Genomic DNA, 19,369 nt, shown 5'->3' on the forward strand with positions numbered 1-19,369 from the left:
CCATCCCCCTCTCTACTCATACATGTCGTCTTGTGTCTTACAGGACCTGCCGGAGATGGGGCGAGTCCATGCAGAGCCGCCCGCCCCAGAAAGTGCCAGAGCCGATGCCCCCAAGATGGGCGAGTACTGGCAGGGAAAGCAGCCCCAACACCAGCCCTCTGCCCTAGACCCAGGACACCCCGGAGTTCGGGTCGGAGGAGGACATGGACATTCCATCACTTCTGTCTCCTATACCCTCCACCATTCCAGAGACTACCACCTCGGTTGGGCACGTTAGTGAAGAGGCTCCTGGGACACTATCTGGTGCGCACCACACATCGCATCCGGTACAGCAGGTGGAGGTAGGAGCAGCCGAGGGGCCGGACGGTCAGAGGGCAGCCCAGCCCCAGAAAGCAGCTGCCGTCCAGACGGATCCCAGGATCCTGGAACATCCAGTCTCAGCCACAGTGGAGATGCAGTCAGAGACCCAGGGACTACAGGAGGGATGATGGCCAGCATCCAGCACCTGCAGGTATGGGTGGAGGAGTCCATCCGCGTGCAGGAGCTCGGGTGGTGCAAGTCATGTGTGCCACGCAGGCCGACACTGCACGGGTGGGGTCCGCGGTGGAGACATCGGGGCGACAGTTTTGGCATGGATCAGTGTGTTCAAGGCCTGGGAAATTCTGTGCAGGTGGTGGCCGAGGCTCAGGACAGGGCTGCCATGTACCAGAGCCACCGGGACATTGCAGCGGCGCTCCTGAGTGTGGCCCAGTCACAGCGGCTCAGTCACAGCAGCGGCAGCATTGCTCAAGCACTGGCCAGCGTTGCGCAGACCCAGAGGGAGGCGGCCCAGACCCAGAGGGAGGTGGCCCAGACCCAGAGGGAGGTGGCCTAGACCCAGCGGGAGGTGGCCCAGACCCAGAGGGAGATGGCCCAGACCCAGAGGGAGGTGGTCCAGGCCCAGAGGAAGGTGGCCCAAACCCAGAGGGAGGTGGTCCAGGCCCAGAGGAAGGTGGCCCAAACCCAGAGGGAGGTGGCCCAGACCCAGAGGGAGTTGGCCCAGTCCCAGAGGGAGGTGGCCCAGACCCAGAGGGAGGTGGCCCAGTCCCAGAGGGAGGTGGCCCAGACCCAGAAGGAGGTGGTCCAGGCCCAGAGGGAGGTGGCCTAGACCCAGAGGGAGGCGGCCCAGACCCAGAGGGAGATGGCCTAGACCCAGAGGGAGGCGGCCCAGACCCAGAGGGAGGTGGCCTAGACCCAGAGGGAGGTGGCCTAGACCCAGAGGGAGATGGCCTAGACCAGAGGGAGGCGGCCCAGACCCAGAGGGAGGTGGCCCAAAACCAGAGGGAGGTGGCCCACACCCAGTGTGATGTGGTGCTGCTCCAGACGGAGATGGTCCACTCCCTGTGCTCCATGGCTGTGAGCATGCAGACCCTAGTTGAAATAAGAGTGGGCCTCCAGTACTTGTAGTGTCACGTTGGGGGGAGGGCCCTCAGAGAATGGCACCGCTCGCACTCCCATCCAATGGAGTAGCCCGGGGGCTATCGGGAACCCTGAGGCAGGAGGAGGTGTTGGGGCCTGTGCCGGTGACTCCTGAGGGGAGGTCCCGGAACACCGCAGCACCTCGGACTTCCCCCTCCTGTCTCTGGTGCATCTGGTGGGCAGCGGGAAGAACGGGGCGGCATCACGCCAGCCGGGATACCCGAACAGCGGCCGGGCCCATCCAGGCGGGTCACCCCAGGAGACACGCGTCAATTGCGACCCTCCTCGCAGGGCAGGAATCACAGCAAGGCCGCCTCCACTCCTGCTGTACCGTCTGGGAAACCACTTAGGCGTAGTGTTAGGGCCCGTAAGGCCAGAATATTAGACACCAGTTTGGTTGGCACGGTGCACAGTTTAGATATAGGGGCTAGGGCACAGACTGTGTATTTATTTCTGCACGATAAACCTCGGGGTGGGGGTGGCGGGGGACCTGTGCAGGCTCTGTGGGAGGACCGTGCTCGCCCCCCCCCCCCCCCTGTCCCTGACCGTCCCCAGCACCACCACCGCAGGGATCCGATGGGACCGTGTGATGGACTGGTCAGCTTGCATGAAAATTTAACCCATGTGGAAGGTGCTACTGTGGGCAACAGTCAGACGTTGTCATATGACCTGGACCACCAGAGCTCATCGCAGAGAGGGTTGTCATCATCCTCCACCCATGGATCAGACCGCTGACACTGCCAACCCAGGGCACCCAGCTTGTGACGCCATAGGTCTTTGGGTGACCTGTGAGGGTCGGGAGCTATACTTTGGCTCGCCGGAGGACATGGCGGACTTCATGAAGGACAATGACCTGGTAGACAAAGAGGGATCTTAAACCTTGACTGTGGAGAGCTGAGTTGGAAGCTATGCATTGCCCTTTTAAAAAAAGAGATATGTCTTTATTCACCTGAGGAAGGAGCAGTGCTCCGAAAGCTCGTGTTTGAAACAAACCTGTTGAACTTTAACCTGGTGTTGTAAGACTTCTCACTGTGCTCACCCCAGTCCAACGCCGGCATCTCCACATCTGGTTTTTTGAGGAAGTGAAGGATCGGTGCGGATGCTCTGGGGGAAGCCTTGCGGAACATGTACATATGTTCTGGGTGTGGCGCTAACAGTTATAGTCAAATACGAGAGACAAGTTCAATCGAGGCTTTATTGCTGTGTGATGCTATTCCTCCGGCTGCAACTGAAGACTAGAGTCTGAGTGACTCACACGCATATTTATACACAAGCTCCCTGTGGGCGGAGCTAGCCGGCAGGGGCTTACCGGAGGAACCTGTATTACAGGTACAGCCATACATCCCCCTACTGCAAGTATGCATATCTACAGTGGTTATCACCACGCTGGGCATATCCGAAGCTGAGGGGATTTTGGCAGGGATTTGCAGACGTCATGTCAGAGGTCCTGGAAGGGAGGGTAACTCCGAGTCCAGAATTGGCACTATTTGGGGTATCGGAAGATCCGGGGCCCAGGGGGGAGGAAGGACTATGTTCTGGCTTCTCCTCTCTGGTGGCCCGGAGACGGATTTTGCTGGGATGGAGGGACTTGGAGCCTCCAATGCCAGGAGTGTGGGTCAGTGATATGGCAGGGTTTCTCAGGCTGGAAAAGATTAGTTTGCCTTGAGAGGATCAATTCAGGGGGTTCGCCCAGAGGTGGCAGCCGTTCATAGACTACTTCAAGGAAAATTGAACGTCAGCAGTAGGAGGGGGGGGGGGGGGGGGAGGAGAGAGAGAGAATGGGAGGCATGGTGGTGTAAGACAAGGACAGGGAACTTAGTACACAGGTAATTAGGAAATAGGGCGAGGGTAGTAGGGGTCATTGGTTTTTTTGTGTGTGTCGGCCCGTGAGGTTGTTTAAGGAATGTTAAAGTGTTAAACTGCAAACTGTGAAAATTACAATACAAATGCTTCAATAAAATATTTTCTAAAAAGCAAAAGATACTTCGAGGCCCTGGCCGAAGAGCTCCGAGCGGAGAGGAAAAAGCTACAAATGGACTTTGTCCTGCTTTCCACTAGGAATGCGGAGCACCAACACCGCCAGATACGGGGACCTTTTATGAACACGGAGACAAAGCAAGCTGCCTGCTGGCTCACCAGCTGAGAAAGCCGGCCACCACAAGGAAAATAGCACAAATTAAGGACAACAACGGCAGAGGGTGAGTTTGTATCCCGAGAAGACTGCAAAGATACAGAAGCATGGGAGACCTGCATTACTACCACTGGGCGGCCACAGCAGAAAGAGTGGGGATGGGTAAGGGAGCCAGAAGCAGAATGGGTAAGGATTAAAGAGAGCTCCAGCATAGGAACATACCTCCGGGCCCTTGCCACAGCAACACTCCCATCAATGCCAGTCAAGCACTCAAGAAGCCCAATGGTAATAGCCACACTCCGGACATGGAACCAACTAAGGCAACACTTCGGCCTGACCGAAATGTCCACAATGCAACAATCACAAGTTCATGCCAGCCACAATGGATTGCACCTCTAAAAGGTGGAGTCAGGACGGGGCGATATTGACAGTGACTTGTACATGGACAATACATCAGCAAAGCTAAATGAACTGATGGAGAGGGTTCAACTGCCCAAAGGGAACAAACTATAATAGTAATAATCTTTATTGTCAGTAGGCTTACATTAACACTACAATGAAGTTACTGAGAAAAGCCCCTAGTCACCACATTCCGGCGCCTGTTTGGGTACATAGAGAGAATTCAGAATATCCAAATTACCTAACAGCACCTGGAGGAAACCCACGCAGACAAAGGGAGAATGTGCAAACTCTACACAGACAGTGATTCGAGCCGGGAATCGAATCTGGGACCCTGGAGTTGTGAAGCAACAGTGCTCACCACTGTGCTACCGTGAACTACAGCACATACAAATCAAATACTTCCTCCAGAAGGAAACGACAACATACCTGCGGAGGCCAGAACTCACTGATAGAGGAGCTGTTAGATGTGGGGGACTTAGGGAGAGAGAATTGCAGGGACCTTTATGGGCGACTGTTAGAAGAGGCACACACCCTGCTGGACAAGGGAAAAATGGGAGGAAGAACTAGGGACAGAAATAGGGGACTCTGGAGCGAAGCACTGAGCAGGGCTAACTCCACCTCCACGTGCGCCTAATGCAGCTAAAGTTGGTGCACAAAGTGCACCTAACCAGAACCCAAATTAGGAGGTTCTTCTTGGGGGTGGAGGACAAATGTGAACGGTGCCAAGGAGGCCCGGCGAACCACACCCACATGTTATGGTCTTGCCCAAGAATTGTTGGGTTCTGGATAGCCTTCTTCAGGGCAATGTCCAAGATTGTGGGGATGAGGGTGGAGCCAAGCCCAAAAGTGACAGTTTTTGGGGTATCAGAACAGGCAGACCTCTTTATGGGGAGGGGGGGTCGATGCCCTGTCCTTTGCCTCCCTAATCACCCGCTGGAGATTCCTGCTCGGCTGGTGATCAGCAGCTCCACCCAAAGCTGCGGACTGGCTGTCCGACCTGTCGGAATTTCTTCAGCTGGAGAAAATCAAATTTGCCATCCAGGGGCCGGAAAAGGACTTCCACAAGACGTGGAAGCCACCCACCCAACTTGTTCCAGGACCTGTTTGTAGCCAACAGCCAATAGAGCGGAGGTGTGGGGGGAAGGGGGGCACAGACAAGCCACAGATTGTAAAGAAAAGGGAAGGGGGGGGGGGGGGGGGGTGGTCAAAAGCCTATAAGAAAGACCACGTGACACAAGGGGCATAGCCGCAGGGACAGGCCCAAAGGCAAATGGAGATCCAAAAGGAGCAGCAATATGTGGGGAAATACACGCTAACACATGAGGGTAACTGAGGCACTGGGCCCCACAGCCACAAAGGGGGTGCAGAACATGTAGATGTAAATATGTATAGTGACCCTCATTTGTTTGTGTTTTGTTTTTCTCACTCTTTGGTCTATCTCTCTTTTGTCATTTTCATTTTGCCTTGGTTGCTTTTGTTTGATATTCTGCGCGGTTATGACATTTGTAATTTAACATACAAATGTGTAACATAAAAATGGGAAAACCAATAAAAATATTTATAAAAATAAAATTTGCTCAGCTTCCTGTGGCTCTCGTTCTCATCCATAGGCAGCTGTGAGATCATAACAGGTAACAGGCAAAGTGTGAGGCTCGTCCAGCACTACACCAGGGGGCCCTTACCCACCTCATTCACAAACAAAAACATTACAGAATCAACCTTTTCTTTCATCAGGTATCACACCATTAGGAATGGCACCTTGTGTATCTGGTTAAGCACATGCAGGATGACAGAAGAGAGAGGCGGAAGAGATAAAGGAGATGGGAGACAAGAACGGATGAGAGAAGAGACAAGTGGGGGAGAAGAGGGTGCAAAGGGTGTGAGCAGAGAGAAATGAAAGAGGGGACAAGAGAAAAGAGGTAGGAGAGGAAGGGTGGACGGGAAAAGGAAGAAAAAGGAGAAGAGAGAATGTGAGGAGATGAGAAGGAAAGTAAGGAGTGGGGAGACAGGCAGGGGAGAGGAAGGGAGAAGGGTGGGGTAGCATGAGAAGAGAAAGAGAAGAGGGGGAGAGGAGAGGTAGAAAAATGAATAACAGTAAAAGCTGAAATGAAAAATAAACATTATCAGGCAGCCGATGGCAGATGATCTTGTGAACTGCAGCCTTGGCATTCCACCAACCCTTACCTGCTCTAAGATCAACAAGTTTAAACTCAAATGCAATGTTGTTCTTCTTGGCAAAAATGTAGACTGCTCGGCAGGGCTGAGAATGCAGATCTAAGTACAGCTCCAGGCCCATTTTGTTCTTCAGACTTTTGAGAGTAACAGGACTCAAGGTCCTAGCGGTTCAGTCCTTGCTTATATAAAGTCAATCCCTCCCCCAATGCTCAGGAAACGACTAGTTGGAAATAGAGACCAAAGATCAAGTGATATAAATCAACAAGGGAGAGAGGAAGCAAATTCCTGCTCCACAGTGAAAAATAACTAAACCCTTGGTGACTTGCCAAATCCAAAAATCTCAGCACGCACAGGACGAGGAGAAGTGATCATATTACTTAAAAATTGAATATCTTTATTTTCCTGAATGTTTGAAAATATTTAAACTGTACAGAACATAAGAACAGGGGTAGGCCATTCAGCCCCTTGAGCTTGCCCTGCCAGTCAATGAGATCATGGCTGATCTCTGACCTAACTCCATATATCTGCCATTGGCCATATCCCTTAATATTTTTGATGAATAAAATATCTCAGATTTTAAATTAACTGATCCAACCCTCTGTCACTCTTTGAGGGGAGATGTTCGACCTAGCATCTCACCAAAATGGTTGAGCTGTAATTTTTAGACTATGCCCTCTCGTCTTCGAATCTCCAACTAGTGGAAATAGTTATCTTTATCTACCCTGGATGGGATTCTCCGTTGTCTGTCGCCGAAATCAGGAAACACGATTGGGCAGAGAATAGGTTCTGGCGCCAAAATCGCAGCGTGCGGCGATTTGACGCAAAATCGCAATTCACCATCACCTCAACAGCAGCGTCAATGTGTTCCAGAACGCACATATTTGTATATCATTAGCGGCCCGACCCGGTGTTCTCCAGGGCCTCCACGATTCTCTGCCTCCGATGAGCCGAGTTGCCGACGGCGCAGTTCCATTTTGCTTTTTAAAATCGTGAAATCGGCGTTTGACTGATGAGGGAGAGAGAGGAGGTAGGACATGGAGAGATGCAACCGTGGGCTGTCGGGCCAAACACTGGCCAGGCTGGCTGGGGTAGTTGGGGCCCTGCCAGGCCAGGAGAGAGGGGGATGACGGGAGAATGGGCTGAGTGGCCAGGGTGACTCCCCACAGGATTGGGGCGGTGTCTAGGCAAGGACCACCATAGCCGCGGTCTGTAAGGCAGTCAACTTGCTGCACGCCATACTGACCACCCACCTTGGCCCCTGGTTCTGCAGAATGACACCGGCCATATGGGTACACCCACACCATTCACCCACCCTTCGACATACCCCACCCAGCCACGACTCACCAGTGGGGCATCAGGCAGCCCACCAGGGCAACAGTCACTTTAGCCCCTAGAGGGGCACTGGACAGGGCTGCGGAGTATACCATTGACATAGGCAGTGCCAGGTGACAGAATTAGGGATAGGCGCCAGAGCCCGCGTCCCCATGGTACCAGGCAAAAATGGGGCCAGGGGTGCGGAGATGGTGGGAGGGGGAAGACATGCAGGAGCAGAGCCAGCAGTGCAAACCAAGGCCACCATGTAGCCGGTTGGACCTGGTTCGGCAGGGGGTACGCACCATGCTAACATGTCGGTCTTTCACACACTGCAGACAATGGATATGGAATTCAACCAGCAATGGCGGCCTCCCTGCTAATCACCACAGCCCCGGGGGAATTCCATGCGGCTGTAGAAGCTGGAGCTGCTCGAGGAGGAGGGATGTGTAACAGCAGAGAGTGCAGCAGGGGAGCATGCCCCAGAGGAACAGGAGGCAGCCACCCAGGATGGAAAGCCACCCGCCCAACAGGCTGAGGAGGAGGAGGTGCCAAGGAGGCACCACATGAGGCCTCGTGTGTATCAGCAGCGTCTTTCATTCGTGGACCTAACAGACTGGGCATGTCGTCAAAGACTCCGGCTGAGCACGGAGACAATGCGACATATCTGCCAGATCATGACACACCTGACACCGCGGGGGTATGGGGGAGGACACCCGCTCTCGATGGCTGTCATGGTGACGCTGGTCCTGAGCTTTTGTGCGTCGGGGTCCTTCCAGGCGCCGAGTGGGGACTTGTGTGGGATCGCACAGACCTCAATGCACAGGGGTATCCGTGCCATCACGGAGGCCCTATATGCCTAGGCGGCTCAATACATCCACTTCAATGAAGACCGAGCCCACCAGGATGCACGGGCAGCAGCGTTCTGCACATTGCCAACATGTCCTCGATCCAGGGTGTGATTGACGGTATGCATGCCCCCCTTCAAGCACCTGCCGATGACAGGCCGCTCTCCACCAGCCAAAAGGGGTAGCACTCGATGAACGTGCAGCTGCTTTGTGGCCATCAGCTGTGCATCATTCACATCTGCGCTCAATATCCAGCAGTGCGCATGATGCCTTCATCCTGACATGTTCAAGATCCCTTCCCCCGACTGGGGAGTTGGCTCCTGGGTGACAGGCGTTATCCACTGCTATCATGGCTGATGATGCCTATCCAGAGGCCACACATTGACGCCGAGACCTGCTACAACGAAGCCCTTGCCGCAACCAGGAACGTGATTGAGCGATGCTTCAGCATCCTGAAGATACGGTTCAGGTGCCTGGACCGCTCTGGAGGGGCCCTCCAGTATGATGTTGAGAGGGTTGCCCGCATCATGGAGGTTTTCAGTGTCCTCCGCAACATCAGAGGGACGATGTGCTGGAGGAGGAGGATGAACATCACACCTCCTGCGACGAGGAGGATGCGGAGGGGACGTTGGGCAGGTCATCGGGCCCAGGAAGCCACCCGAACTGGGCCAACTTGCACGGGATGATCTGATCCGGTGGGAGGCGGGGGCATGGGTATGGACACCACATCCCACCCTCCCCCCACCCGGCTACCCCCCCTCCGTGATACATACCTGCCAGATTACAGGGTGCGGGCCCTGGGTTTGCAGTAGCACCAGGTCTGCATAGGAAGGAGGATGATGGCAACCAGCTCTGCGATGAGCTCTGGTGCTCCGCATCGTTTGACAACGTCTGACTCCTGCCCACAGTAGCACGTTCCACCATCCACCCAGGTGATCTCTGCATGCTAGCTGGCCATTCCATTCGATGGGGGGGCGGGGTCTTCCACTTTAAGATCATTCATTATTGTACTCAACTCTTAAGACATTAAAACTCACGTCCGGTCTAATCTGTCGACCTAACCAATTCAGTTGCCCAATTAAACTTCGCAGTTACTCTTTTTCCATCTTTGAAACCACCACATCTTTTTGTGAAACCCGACCACGGCTAATTGCTATTGGGCTGATGCTTTCCAAATAAGATTGCCTACGTAAAGTTGCACCTAACCTAGTCTGTCCGATTTCCCGTCCAATATATTTAAATGCACCGGAAGCCTGACTTCCAACCCTGAATTCTTTCCTCAACCCAGAGATTATAATAGCTTCGAAATCAGTAGTTCCACCTCGTAAAAAATCATCGACATGCATCATAAAGATGCCAGAAAGATTTCCTTTACAGTGCCAGTAAGACATTGCCGGATCTGCTTTCAATTTACAAAAGCCTAACTTTAACAAAACTGACCTCACCGAAAAATACCAGACTCCAGACGCATCATTTAATCCATATACACATTTGTTCAACTTCCAGAGTACCCCTTCTGTGTTAGCTGCCTCTTGAGGAGGACGGAGAAAAAAGTCTCTCTGAAGCTGATGCCCCTGCAAAAAGGCAGCTTTTATAAATACAGATTTGCATTCCCATGCCTTTGTGGCTAACAGAGCCAAGAAGGTCTTTAAAATAACCTTTCCAGCCCAAGGTGAATCTAATCTTAAATCCTGATCTTCTAAGTTTTCTTCAAATCACCTCGCCACAAGCCTGGCCTTTGCCTTATAAGTTCCATCCAGAAGAACCTTTTCCATGTAAATCCATCTGTGGGATAGAGCTCTTTGTCCCCTATCCGGTACTTCCGTGCATACCCTAAATTCACTCCAACTATGCAGTTCTTGCTGTTTGGCACCTTTGATAACTTTTTCATCTAATTTATTGGAGGCCACCAAAATGTCAGAAGCATGTGGGCTTCTACTCCGAATAGCATTCGTAGTTTTACTCATGTTCTGAGACATTGACAAACTACGTCCCCAATTCCGCCTGGTATCTCCTTCTGTACTGCTACTGCTTGATCTTTCCTTCCTGCTGTGGGATGTCCTTTCCATAGTTCTCGGCCTTTTCCTGTGAACCTGTTCACTATCCGATGTACTATCTGAACTGGCACTGCGTTTCTGTGCCCTCCATTTATGAACTTCGTTTTCCCATTCCATTGTCTTGACTCCCTCCCCTGAATGCTGTACATTCAACCAATGTTTATACTTTCCAGTGGCCTTCCCTGCTCTACTAATAACAGTTGCATCCTTAGGGGCAGCACGGTGGTGTAGTGGATAGCACTGCTGCCTTACGGCGCCGAGGCCCCAGGTTCGATCCCGGCTCTGGGTCACTGTCCGTGTGGAATTTGCACATTCTCCCCGTGTTTGCGTGGGTTTTGCCCCCACACTTCGAAGATGTGCAGGCTAGGTGGATTGGCCACGCTAAATTGCCCCTTAATTGGAAAAAATTAATTAGGTACTCTAAATTTATTTTTAAAAATGGTTGCATCATTTTATAGACAAGACCCTTCAGGCAAATATGTCACTTTTGAACAAACTTTTGCAGTTATTCTTTCGGAAAAATGGCCTGTTCTAATTCATCAGAAGTATTGTGGTCCTCTACAGGTACTCTGTTTATATCAGTTAACTGGTCCTCATAGTTCTGTAAAAGATGACCCTGAGTTCCTCATCATGTTTCATGCTGTGTTTAAATTTGAAAGTTTGTAATCTGTACCCATTATCCTTGATGAATGTACCCAAACAGTTTGATTGCCATGTTGCAAAATAATTGTTTTGCCATCTATGCCTATGATCTTCCCTGGACCTTTCCATTGTCTCTCTTATAGTATACTATGTCTCCTTGCTGAAAACGGTATTTGATGGCCGTACATTATGCCTTAAAGCTCAGCAAATTCTTTCAGAGACTTCTGCTTCCAAAAAAAACTTTTCTACTGCTATGTAATGCATTTAAATGCTCAGCAAAGGCAGAGGTAATTGTAGTCAGTTCCCAAGCTGAAGGCTGGTCATCCAAAATGGACGGAATTTTAGGATGTTTACCAAACACTAATTGATAGAGACTATGGGCGAAATTCTCCGCAATGGCCAATGCCGGCGTGAAACCCAGAGTGTTTCACGCCACGTCGGAGGCCGCTCCTCTCCCCCTATTATTCCCCCCCCCCGGGGGGCTAGGAGCGGCGTTGGGAGAAACTCGGCCGCCGGGCCTTGACGCTTGCGTCAAGGCGGCGCGCCGAGAATGACGTGGCCGGCGGGGCCTAAGTTACATCAGCCGCGCATGCGCAGGTTGGCCGGCGCCAACGCGCGCATGCGCGGTTGCCGTCTTCCCCTCCGCTGCCCCGCAAGACGGGGCGGCTTGATCTTGCGGGGCGGCGGAGGGGAAAGAATGCGGCTCTTAGAGACACTGGTCCTACGATCGGTGGGAACCGATCGCGGGCCAGTCCCCTCACGAGCACGCCCGTGGTGCTCGTTCTTCTCTCCGCCCCCCCCACAGGCCCCACACTTACCTGTCGTGCGCTGTTCAACGCCGGCAGCGACCAGGTGTGGTTGCCGCCGGCGTGAGCAGGTCGGGATCGTCAGGCCGCTTGGCCCATCCGGGCCGGAGAATCGCCGGTCGCCGTGAAAAACGACCGGCGTCGTTTGGGGGGGGTGGGTTGGAGAATCGCGGGGGGTGCCAGAGCGGCCCTCCCGCGATTCTCCCACCCGGCCTGGGGAGCAGAGAATCGCGCCCTATAGCTCCAACCATCTGCAACAAATTCTTCGCATTTACACCCATGCCAAGGTGGAATTTAACTTGCTATTTGGTCGATCTGCCAAAATTGTCCGGAGCATCTCATCTATTACAGCATGATGTCTTTCACACATACCATTACTAAATGGACTTTCTGCAGCCGTATTCATAACTGTGATATTCACGTTTTCACACATATCCCGAAACACATCATTAGCAAATTATCCCCCATTGTCCGTAAGGAATTTTGCTGGTGGGCCCATTCCTGTCCCTATCTATTTTTCCATGATCTGATCCAGGATTACACTCTTTTCTTCACTACGTACAATGGTTGATTGACTAAATCTGGTCTCTAAATCTACAAAATGCAAAATAAATATGTTGTTAGCTTTATCCCAGTACTTTTTTTAAAATTTAGATTACCCAATTTTTTATTTTCCAATTAAGGGGCAATTTAGCATGGCCAATCCACCTAGCTGGCACATTTTTGGGTTGTGGGGGTGAAACCCATGCAAACACGGGGAGAATGTGCAAACTGCACATGGACAGTGACCCAGAGTTGGGATCAAACCTGGGACCTCGGTGCCATGAGGCAGCAATGCTAACCACTGCGCCACCGTGCTGCCTTGTTTATCCCATATCTTAAGGTCCATGGCCACAATGTCGTTAAAATCCCTGGCCAAGACTTCCGGTGGCTGTGATGGATCAGTAAGCCACACATTTGGAAGCTCCCGTTTTAAAGAGATTTTTCGGCTCTTTTGAGAGCCCAAAACGGAAATTTTTCGACGTCTCCCGGTGGGGGAAGGTGTGCTGAACGACTTTCCCTGCAGTCCATGACTCGAACTCGGAGTGGAAAGGTGGAAAAAACAGCAGCAGCTCATCAGAAAAAACGGGGGAAGGGATCCAAGATGGCCACTGACAAAGCTCCAGAGGGGTGGAGACTCTGGGCCCAGAAACAACAAACTGATCTCCAGCGCTGCTTTAAAGAATTCAAGGATGAAGTACTGAGCTCTCTGCAGGAAACAAACAGAAGGCTGTCAGAGATTCAGTCCACCCAGGGTGCTGCCATCAAGAAGTTGCAGACGCAGGCCATTGAACGAGAGGAGGAGGCCGTGGTCCACGTGAGTAAGGTGGAGGGGCACGAAGCACTCCACAAGAAGTGGCAGGAACGCTTTGAGGAGCTGGATCACCGCATGAGGCGGAAAAACCTGCGGATCTTGGGCCTTGCAGAGGGGCTGGAGGGATCGGACCTGACAGCCTATGTGGCTGTAATGCTGAATTCGCTAGTGGGGGCCAGATCTCTCCATCTGCCCTTGGAGCTGGAGGGAGCGCACAGGGTGCTGGCCAGGAGGCCCAAGGAAGATGAACCCCCGCGTGCGGTGCTGGTGAGGTTCCACCGGTTCAGTGATCGGGAGTGCGTGCTGCGCTGGGCCAAGAAGGTGAAGAGCAGCAATTGGGAGAATGGGGTAGTGCGGATCTACCAGGATTGGAGTGCGGAGGTGGCTAAGCGGCGGTCCGGATTTAATCGGACGAAAGAGGTGCTTTATAGAAAAAAGATAAAGTTCGGAATGTTGCCGCCCGCGCGCCTGTGGGTAACTTATTCGGACCGGCATTATTATTTTGATTCCCCGGAGGAGGCGTGGGCCTTCGTGCGGACGGAGAAACTGGACTTGAACTAGGGGTTGGGGGTTGCGAGGTCGGCTGTAAGATATTAGTGCTGGATTCTGCTGTTGCTGTGTTCTCTTTTTCTTCTGTTGTTTTCTTCTTGTTTTAGTACTTTTGCAATTTTGATATGGTTATTTACGGAGGGGTTGTTCTGCTATGTTTTTGTTTTTGTGCTGTGGGACATTGTTTGGGCTGTGTATCTTGAGGGGAGGGTCGGGGGGGTTTGTTGTATTCTATGTCGGGTTGGGGGTAGGGAGTGGGGCTGGTATTTGGGAGCTGCGTCAGAAGGGTGTGGTGGGGCAGTGCGAAAGCGCGGGCTTTCCTCTGGTTTCCCGCACTGCGGGGCTGGGGGGTGGAGATGGTGACGGGGGAGGCGGGGCCTTAACTGGTTCTTCCCCGCGCTGGAGCGGTGCCAGGAGGAGGGATAGATTGGGGGATGATCCCACTTCGGGAGGGGTCGGGCTATTGGCGGGAGTTTCCGGGGTCAGCAGAAGTTAGCTGACCCACGGAAGTACAATGGAGGACGGTTCGCGGCTGGGAGGGTTCCTAGCCTGGGGGGGAAGGGAGGGGGGGGAAAGGGGAATACCGGGTTGCTGCTGGTAGGGTCAAGAAGGAGCTGGTGGGGGCTGGGGGGACAGAGGTGAGGGGTTGTCGCTATGGGGACGGGGTCGAGCAGGGGTGCTGGCCTGGGGCGGGCAGTCGACGGGCTATGGCTAGTCGACGGGGGAGGGGGGCGGGACGCCCTCTGATCCGGTTGGTCACCTGGAATGTGAGAGGGTTGAATGGGCCGGTGAAGCGGTCGAGGGTACTGGCTCACCTGAAGGGGCTAAAGGCGGATGTGGCAATGCTTCAGGAGACCCACCTGAGGGTGGCGGACCAGGTCCGCCTGAGGAAGGGATGGGTGGGGCAGGTTTTCCACTCGGGGTTGGATGTGAGGAACCGGGGAGTGGCGATTCTGGTGGGGAAAAATGTGTCGTTTGAGGCATCGGAGGTGGTGGCGGATAAGGGGGGTAGGTATGTGATGGTTAGGGGCAGGCTACAAGGAGAGAAGGTGGTACTGGCTAGTGTGTATGCCCCAAATTGGGACGATGCGGGCTTTATGAGGAGTATGTTGGGACGGATCCCGGATCTGGAGGCGGGAGGTCTGATCATAGGGGGGGACTTTAATACGGTGTTGGATCCTTCACTGGATCGGTCCAGCTCTAGGACGGGTAGGAGGCCGGCGGCGGCCAAGGTACTGAGAGGGTTTATGGATCAGATGGGTGGAGTGGATCCATGGAGGTTTGTGAGGCCGAGGGCACGCGAGTACTCTTTCTTCTCCCACGTACATAGGGTCTACTCTCGGATAGATTTCTTCGTGGTGAGTAGGGGACTGATTCCGAGAGTGGAGGAGGCCGAGTATTCGGCCATTGCAATCTCCGACCACGCTCCGCATTGGATAGAGTTGGAGATGGGAGAGGTGCGAGACCAACGTCCGTTGTGGCGGTTGGATGTGGGGTTGTTGGCGGAGGAGGAGGTGTGTAGGAGGGTCCGGGCAAGTATTGAGGGGTACCTTGAGGTGAATGATACGGGGGAGGTTCAGGTGGGGATGGTCTGGGAAGCCCTGAAGGCAGTAATTCGTGGGGAGCTGATATCCATCCGGGCACACAGGGAGAGGAGCGAGAGGAGTGAGAGGGATAGACTGGTGGGAAAGATGCTGGAGGTGGACAGGAGGTATGCAGAGGCACCAGAGGAGGGACTGTTGGGGGAGAGGCGCAGCCTGCAGGCTAAATTTGATTTGCTGACCACTAGAAAGGCGGAGGCACAGTGGAGGAAGGCACAAGGGGCAGTGTACGAACATGGTGAAAAGGCGAGTAGGATGCTGGCTCATCAGCTGCGTAAGCGGGATGCGGCTAAGGAGATTGCTGGAGTGAGAGATAAGAGTGGGAATGTGGTGCGGAAGGGGGTAGAGGTGAATGAGGTCTTCAAGGATTTTTACGGGGAACTGTACCGGTCGGAGCCAACGGGGGAGAGGAGGGGAATGGAGAGGTTCCTGGACGGGCTTTCTTTCCCGAAGGTGCAGGAGGAGAAGGTGGAGGGGTTGGGTGCGCCGATTGAGCTGGAGGAGCTAGTTAAGGGGATCGGGCAGATGCAGTCAGGGAAGGCACCGGGGCCGGATGGGTTCCCGGTGGAATTTTATAAAAAGTTTGTGGATCTAGTGGGCCCCTTGCTGGTGCGAACACTCAATGAAGCGTGGGAGGGGGGGACTTTGCCCCCGACGATGTCACGGGCGCTGATCTCGTTAATTTTAAAGAAGGACAAGGATCCCCAGCAGTGTGGTTCATACAGGCCCATATCTCTCCTCAACGTGGACGCTAAGGTGCTGGCAAAACTCCTGGCCACCAGGATAGAGGACTGTGTGCCAGGGGTTGTGCACGAGGACCAGACAGGTTTTGTGAAGGGAAGGCAGCTGAACACGAATGTGCGGAGATTGCTGAATGTCATTATGATGCCGGCGATTGAGGGGGAGGCAGAGATAGTGGTGGCACTGGGTGCGGAGAAGGCCTTCGATAGAGTGGAGTGGGGGTACCTATGGGAGGTGTTGGGGAGGTTTGGATTTGGTGAAGGGTTTATTAGATGGGTGAGGCTGCTATATGAGGCCCCGATGGCGTGCGTGGCCACGAATAGGAGGAGGTCGGAGTACTTCCGGCTTTACCGAAGGACCAGGCAGGGTTGCCCCCTGTCCCCCTTGTTGTTTGCACTGGCAATCGAGCCGCTGGCGATGGCATTGAGAGATTCAGAGAGGTGGAGAGGCTTGGTGCGAGGTGGAGAGGAACATAGGGTGTCGTTGTATGCCGACGACCTGTTACTGTATGTGGCGGACCCGGTGGGAGGGATGCCGGGAGTGATGGAGTTACTAGCCAAGTTTGGGACCTTCTCAGGTTATAAATTAAACTTAGGCAAGAGCGAGGTGTTTGTGGTGCACCCTGGAGACCAGGAGGAAGGAATTGGTAGGCTCCCGCTTAGGCGGGCAGGGGAGAGCTTTAGGTACCTGGGGTGCAAGTGGCCAGGGACTGGGGGACTCTCCACAAGCATAACTTTACCAGGCTGGTAGATCAGATGGAGGAGGAGTTCAGGAGGTGGGACATGCTGCCATTGTCGTTGGCGGGGAGGGTGCAGTCCGTCAAAATGACAGTGCTTCCGAGGTTCTTGTTCCTTTTTCAGTGCCTGCCCATATTTATCCCCAGGGCCTTCTTTAGGAGAGTGACTAGCAGTATTCTGAGTTTTGTGTGGGCACATGGGACTCCGAGAGTGAGGAGGGTGTTCCTGGAGCGAGGAAGGGATGGAGGTGGGTTGGCACTGCCCAACCTTTTGGGGTACTATTGGGCAGCCAATGTGTCAATGGTGCGTAAATGGGTGATGGAGGGGGGAGGGGCGGCGTGGAAAAGAATGGAGATGGCGTCATGTAGAGGTACGAGCCTGGGTGCCATGGTAACGGCACCATTGCCGCTCTCCCCTAAGAGGTTTACCATGAGCCCGGTGGTGGCAGCGACCCTAAGAATCTGGGAACAATGGAGACGGCATCGGGGGGAAACAGGGGGCTCGATGGAGGCTCCACTGGGTGGCAACCATCGGTTCATCCCGGGGAACACGGATGGGTCATTCAGGGGGTGGCAAAGGGCGGGCATCAGCAAATTGAGGGACCTGTTTATTGGCGGGAGGTTTGCGGGCCTGGGGGAACTGGAAGATAAATTTGGCCTTCCCCAGGGGAACATGTTCAGATACCTGCAGGTAAAGGCGTTTACTAGGCGACAGGTAGAGGGATTCCCTTTGCTGCCCTCGCAGGGGACGATGGACAGAGTGCTTTCGGGGGTGTGGGTAGGAGAGGGGAAGGTGTCTGACATCTATAAGGTAATGCAGGAGGTGGAGGAGTCGTCAGTGGAGGAGCTGAAGGCTAAATGGGAGGAGGAACTCGGGGAGCAGATAGAGGACGGGACTTGGGCGGATGCCTTGGAGAGAGTCAACTCTTCCTCCTCATGTGCGAGGCTTAGTCTCATCCAATTTAAGGTGCTGCACCGGGCCCACATGTCCGGGACTAGGATGAGTAGGTTCTTCGGGGGTGCGGACAGGTGCACCAGATGTTCGGGGAGTCCTGCGAACCACGCCCATATGTTCTGGGCATGCCCAGCACTGGAAGAATTCTGGAAGGGGGTGGCGGGGACGGTGTCGAGGGTGGTTGGATCCAGGGTCAAACCAGGGTGGGGACTCGCGATTTTTGGAGTTGCGGTAGAGCCGGGAGTGCAGGAGGCGAAAGAGGCCGGTGTCCTGGCCTTTGCGTCCCTAGTAGCCCGTCGAAGGATTCTGTTACAATGGAAGGATGCAAGGCCCCCAAGTGTGGAGACCTGGATCAGTGACATGGCGGGATTTATAAAATTGGAAAAGGTCAAATTTGCACTGAGAGGATCAATACAAGGGTTCTATAAACGATGGCAGCCTTTTCTGGACTTCCTGGCTCAGAGATAGGTAACTGGGTCAATAGCAGCAGCAACCCGGGGGGGGGGGGGGCGGGTGCATTATTGTAGTGTTTATTCTGTAACTTTATAGTGTGTTAATTTGCATTGTTGTTAAAATGCTGGGTTGTTCATGGGGATGGGGCGAATGTATATGATTGTTAATATTATTGTTATTTTCGGTATTTTACTAAGGTGCGTCAATGTTGTATAAAATCAAAATTTCTCAATAAAAATTATTTAAAAAAAAAAAAAAATCCCTGGCCAAAAGTAGGGTCACTATCGGTCGTGATGGTGTCCTTCTGTACTTCCTACAAACCTCACAGCGTTCACTAACCTATCAACTAAGTATAGTCTTTATCCCTTACCCCTGCATCCTTTAAGAAATCTTTCAGCCTCCGAGGAGACAGATGTGCAAATTGTCTATGCAGTTTCAATACAATGAGCTTTTTATCAGCTAAAGTCCCATTTCCAGCTGCTAATAACACATCCTTAACAACTGTAGTTGAAATATTATTTGTCAGTAATGGAATACAATAGTGTCCAGAATGTGTAAATTGTGAGTGCACCGTCTTTCCAAAACTGTTGCCTTATCCTGTTCCATAACCAGTTTCATGTGTGCTTTCTTCATCGACGGTCTGCTCAGAAGCAAAGGTATCTTACTTGATACAACATCCGTGCTAACGAAATGATTCACTCCGGCAATATTGCAAGGGATCACCACTCTTTTCAGCGAATTCAGGATATTATCATCCCCAAAACTGAAACTTGCGGAACTTTCAAATTCCTTAACCTTGTTACGATTTTCAGCATTCAAAGAGTCCAGATAACATTTTAACCAGTCAATTCCACACACAGTAGATGTGCAGCCACTGTCCAATACAGCACAATTGTAGGATTCTGGAACCAACACTCTCATTACCGGAGTAAAACTGCTCGCTAATAGAATGCTTTCTTTCTGGTCACTACCTTTTTCCTCTTCCAACTCTTCCGTGTCATGTGTAGCTTCAAACACTATTATAATGTGTTGGACAGTTGAGAGTCACACCAAAAACATTGATTTATCATACCCCGGGCATTTCTGGGGTTCATTTTCCTATTTCCATTCTCCGTGTCCCTCCTTCTATTATAAGTTTTAAATGAGTTTC

The 19,369-nt window shown here is 52.8% G+C and overlaps 1 protein-coding gene across 2 annotated transcripts in view; it reads right to left on the reverse strand.

Annotated features, from left to right (window-relative positions):
- The window catches only part of LOC119964326 (glutathione S-transferase theta-1-like), a 98,451-nt gene that overhangs the window by 30,487 nt on the left and 48,595 nt on the right, over window positions 1–19,369 (reverse strand). Inside the window, exon 1 of one of the 2 annotated variants that reach the window (XM_038793639.1) lies at window positions 6,176–6,388. The exons of the other annotated variant lie outside the window; for it this stretch is intronic. Coding sequence (XP_038649567.1) covers window positions 6,176–6,287 — 112 coding nt within the window. The 5' untranslated portion in view covers window positions 6,288–6,388. Of the gene's footprint in view, window positions 1–6,175; window positions 6,389–19,369 lie in introns of those variants that run through there. 2 annotated transcript variants of the gene reach the window in all.

This window comes from Scyliorhinus canicula, chromosome 1, assembly GCF_902713615.1.
Source record: "Scyliorhinus canicula chromosome 1, sScyCan1.1, whole genome shotgun sequence".
NCBI classification, from domain to species: domain Eukaryota; kingdom Metazoa; phylum Chordata; class Chondrichthyes; order Carcharhiniformes; family Scyliorhinidae; genus Scyliorhinus; species Scyliorhinus canicula.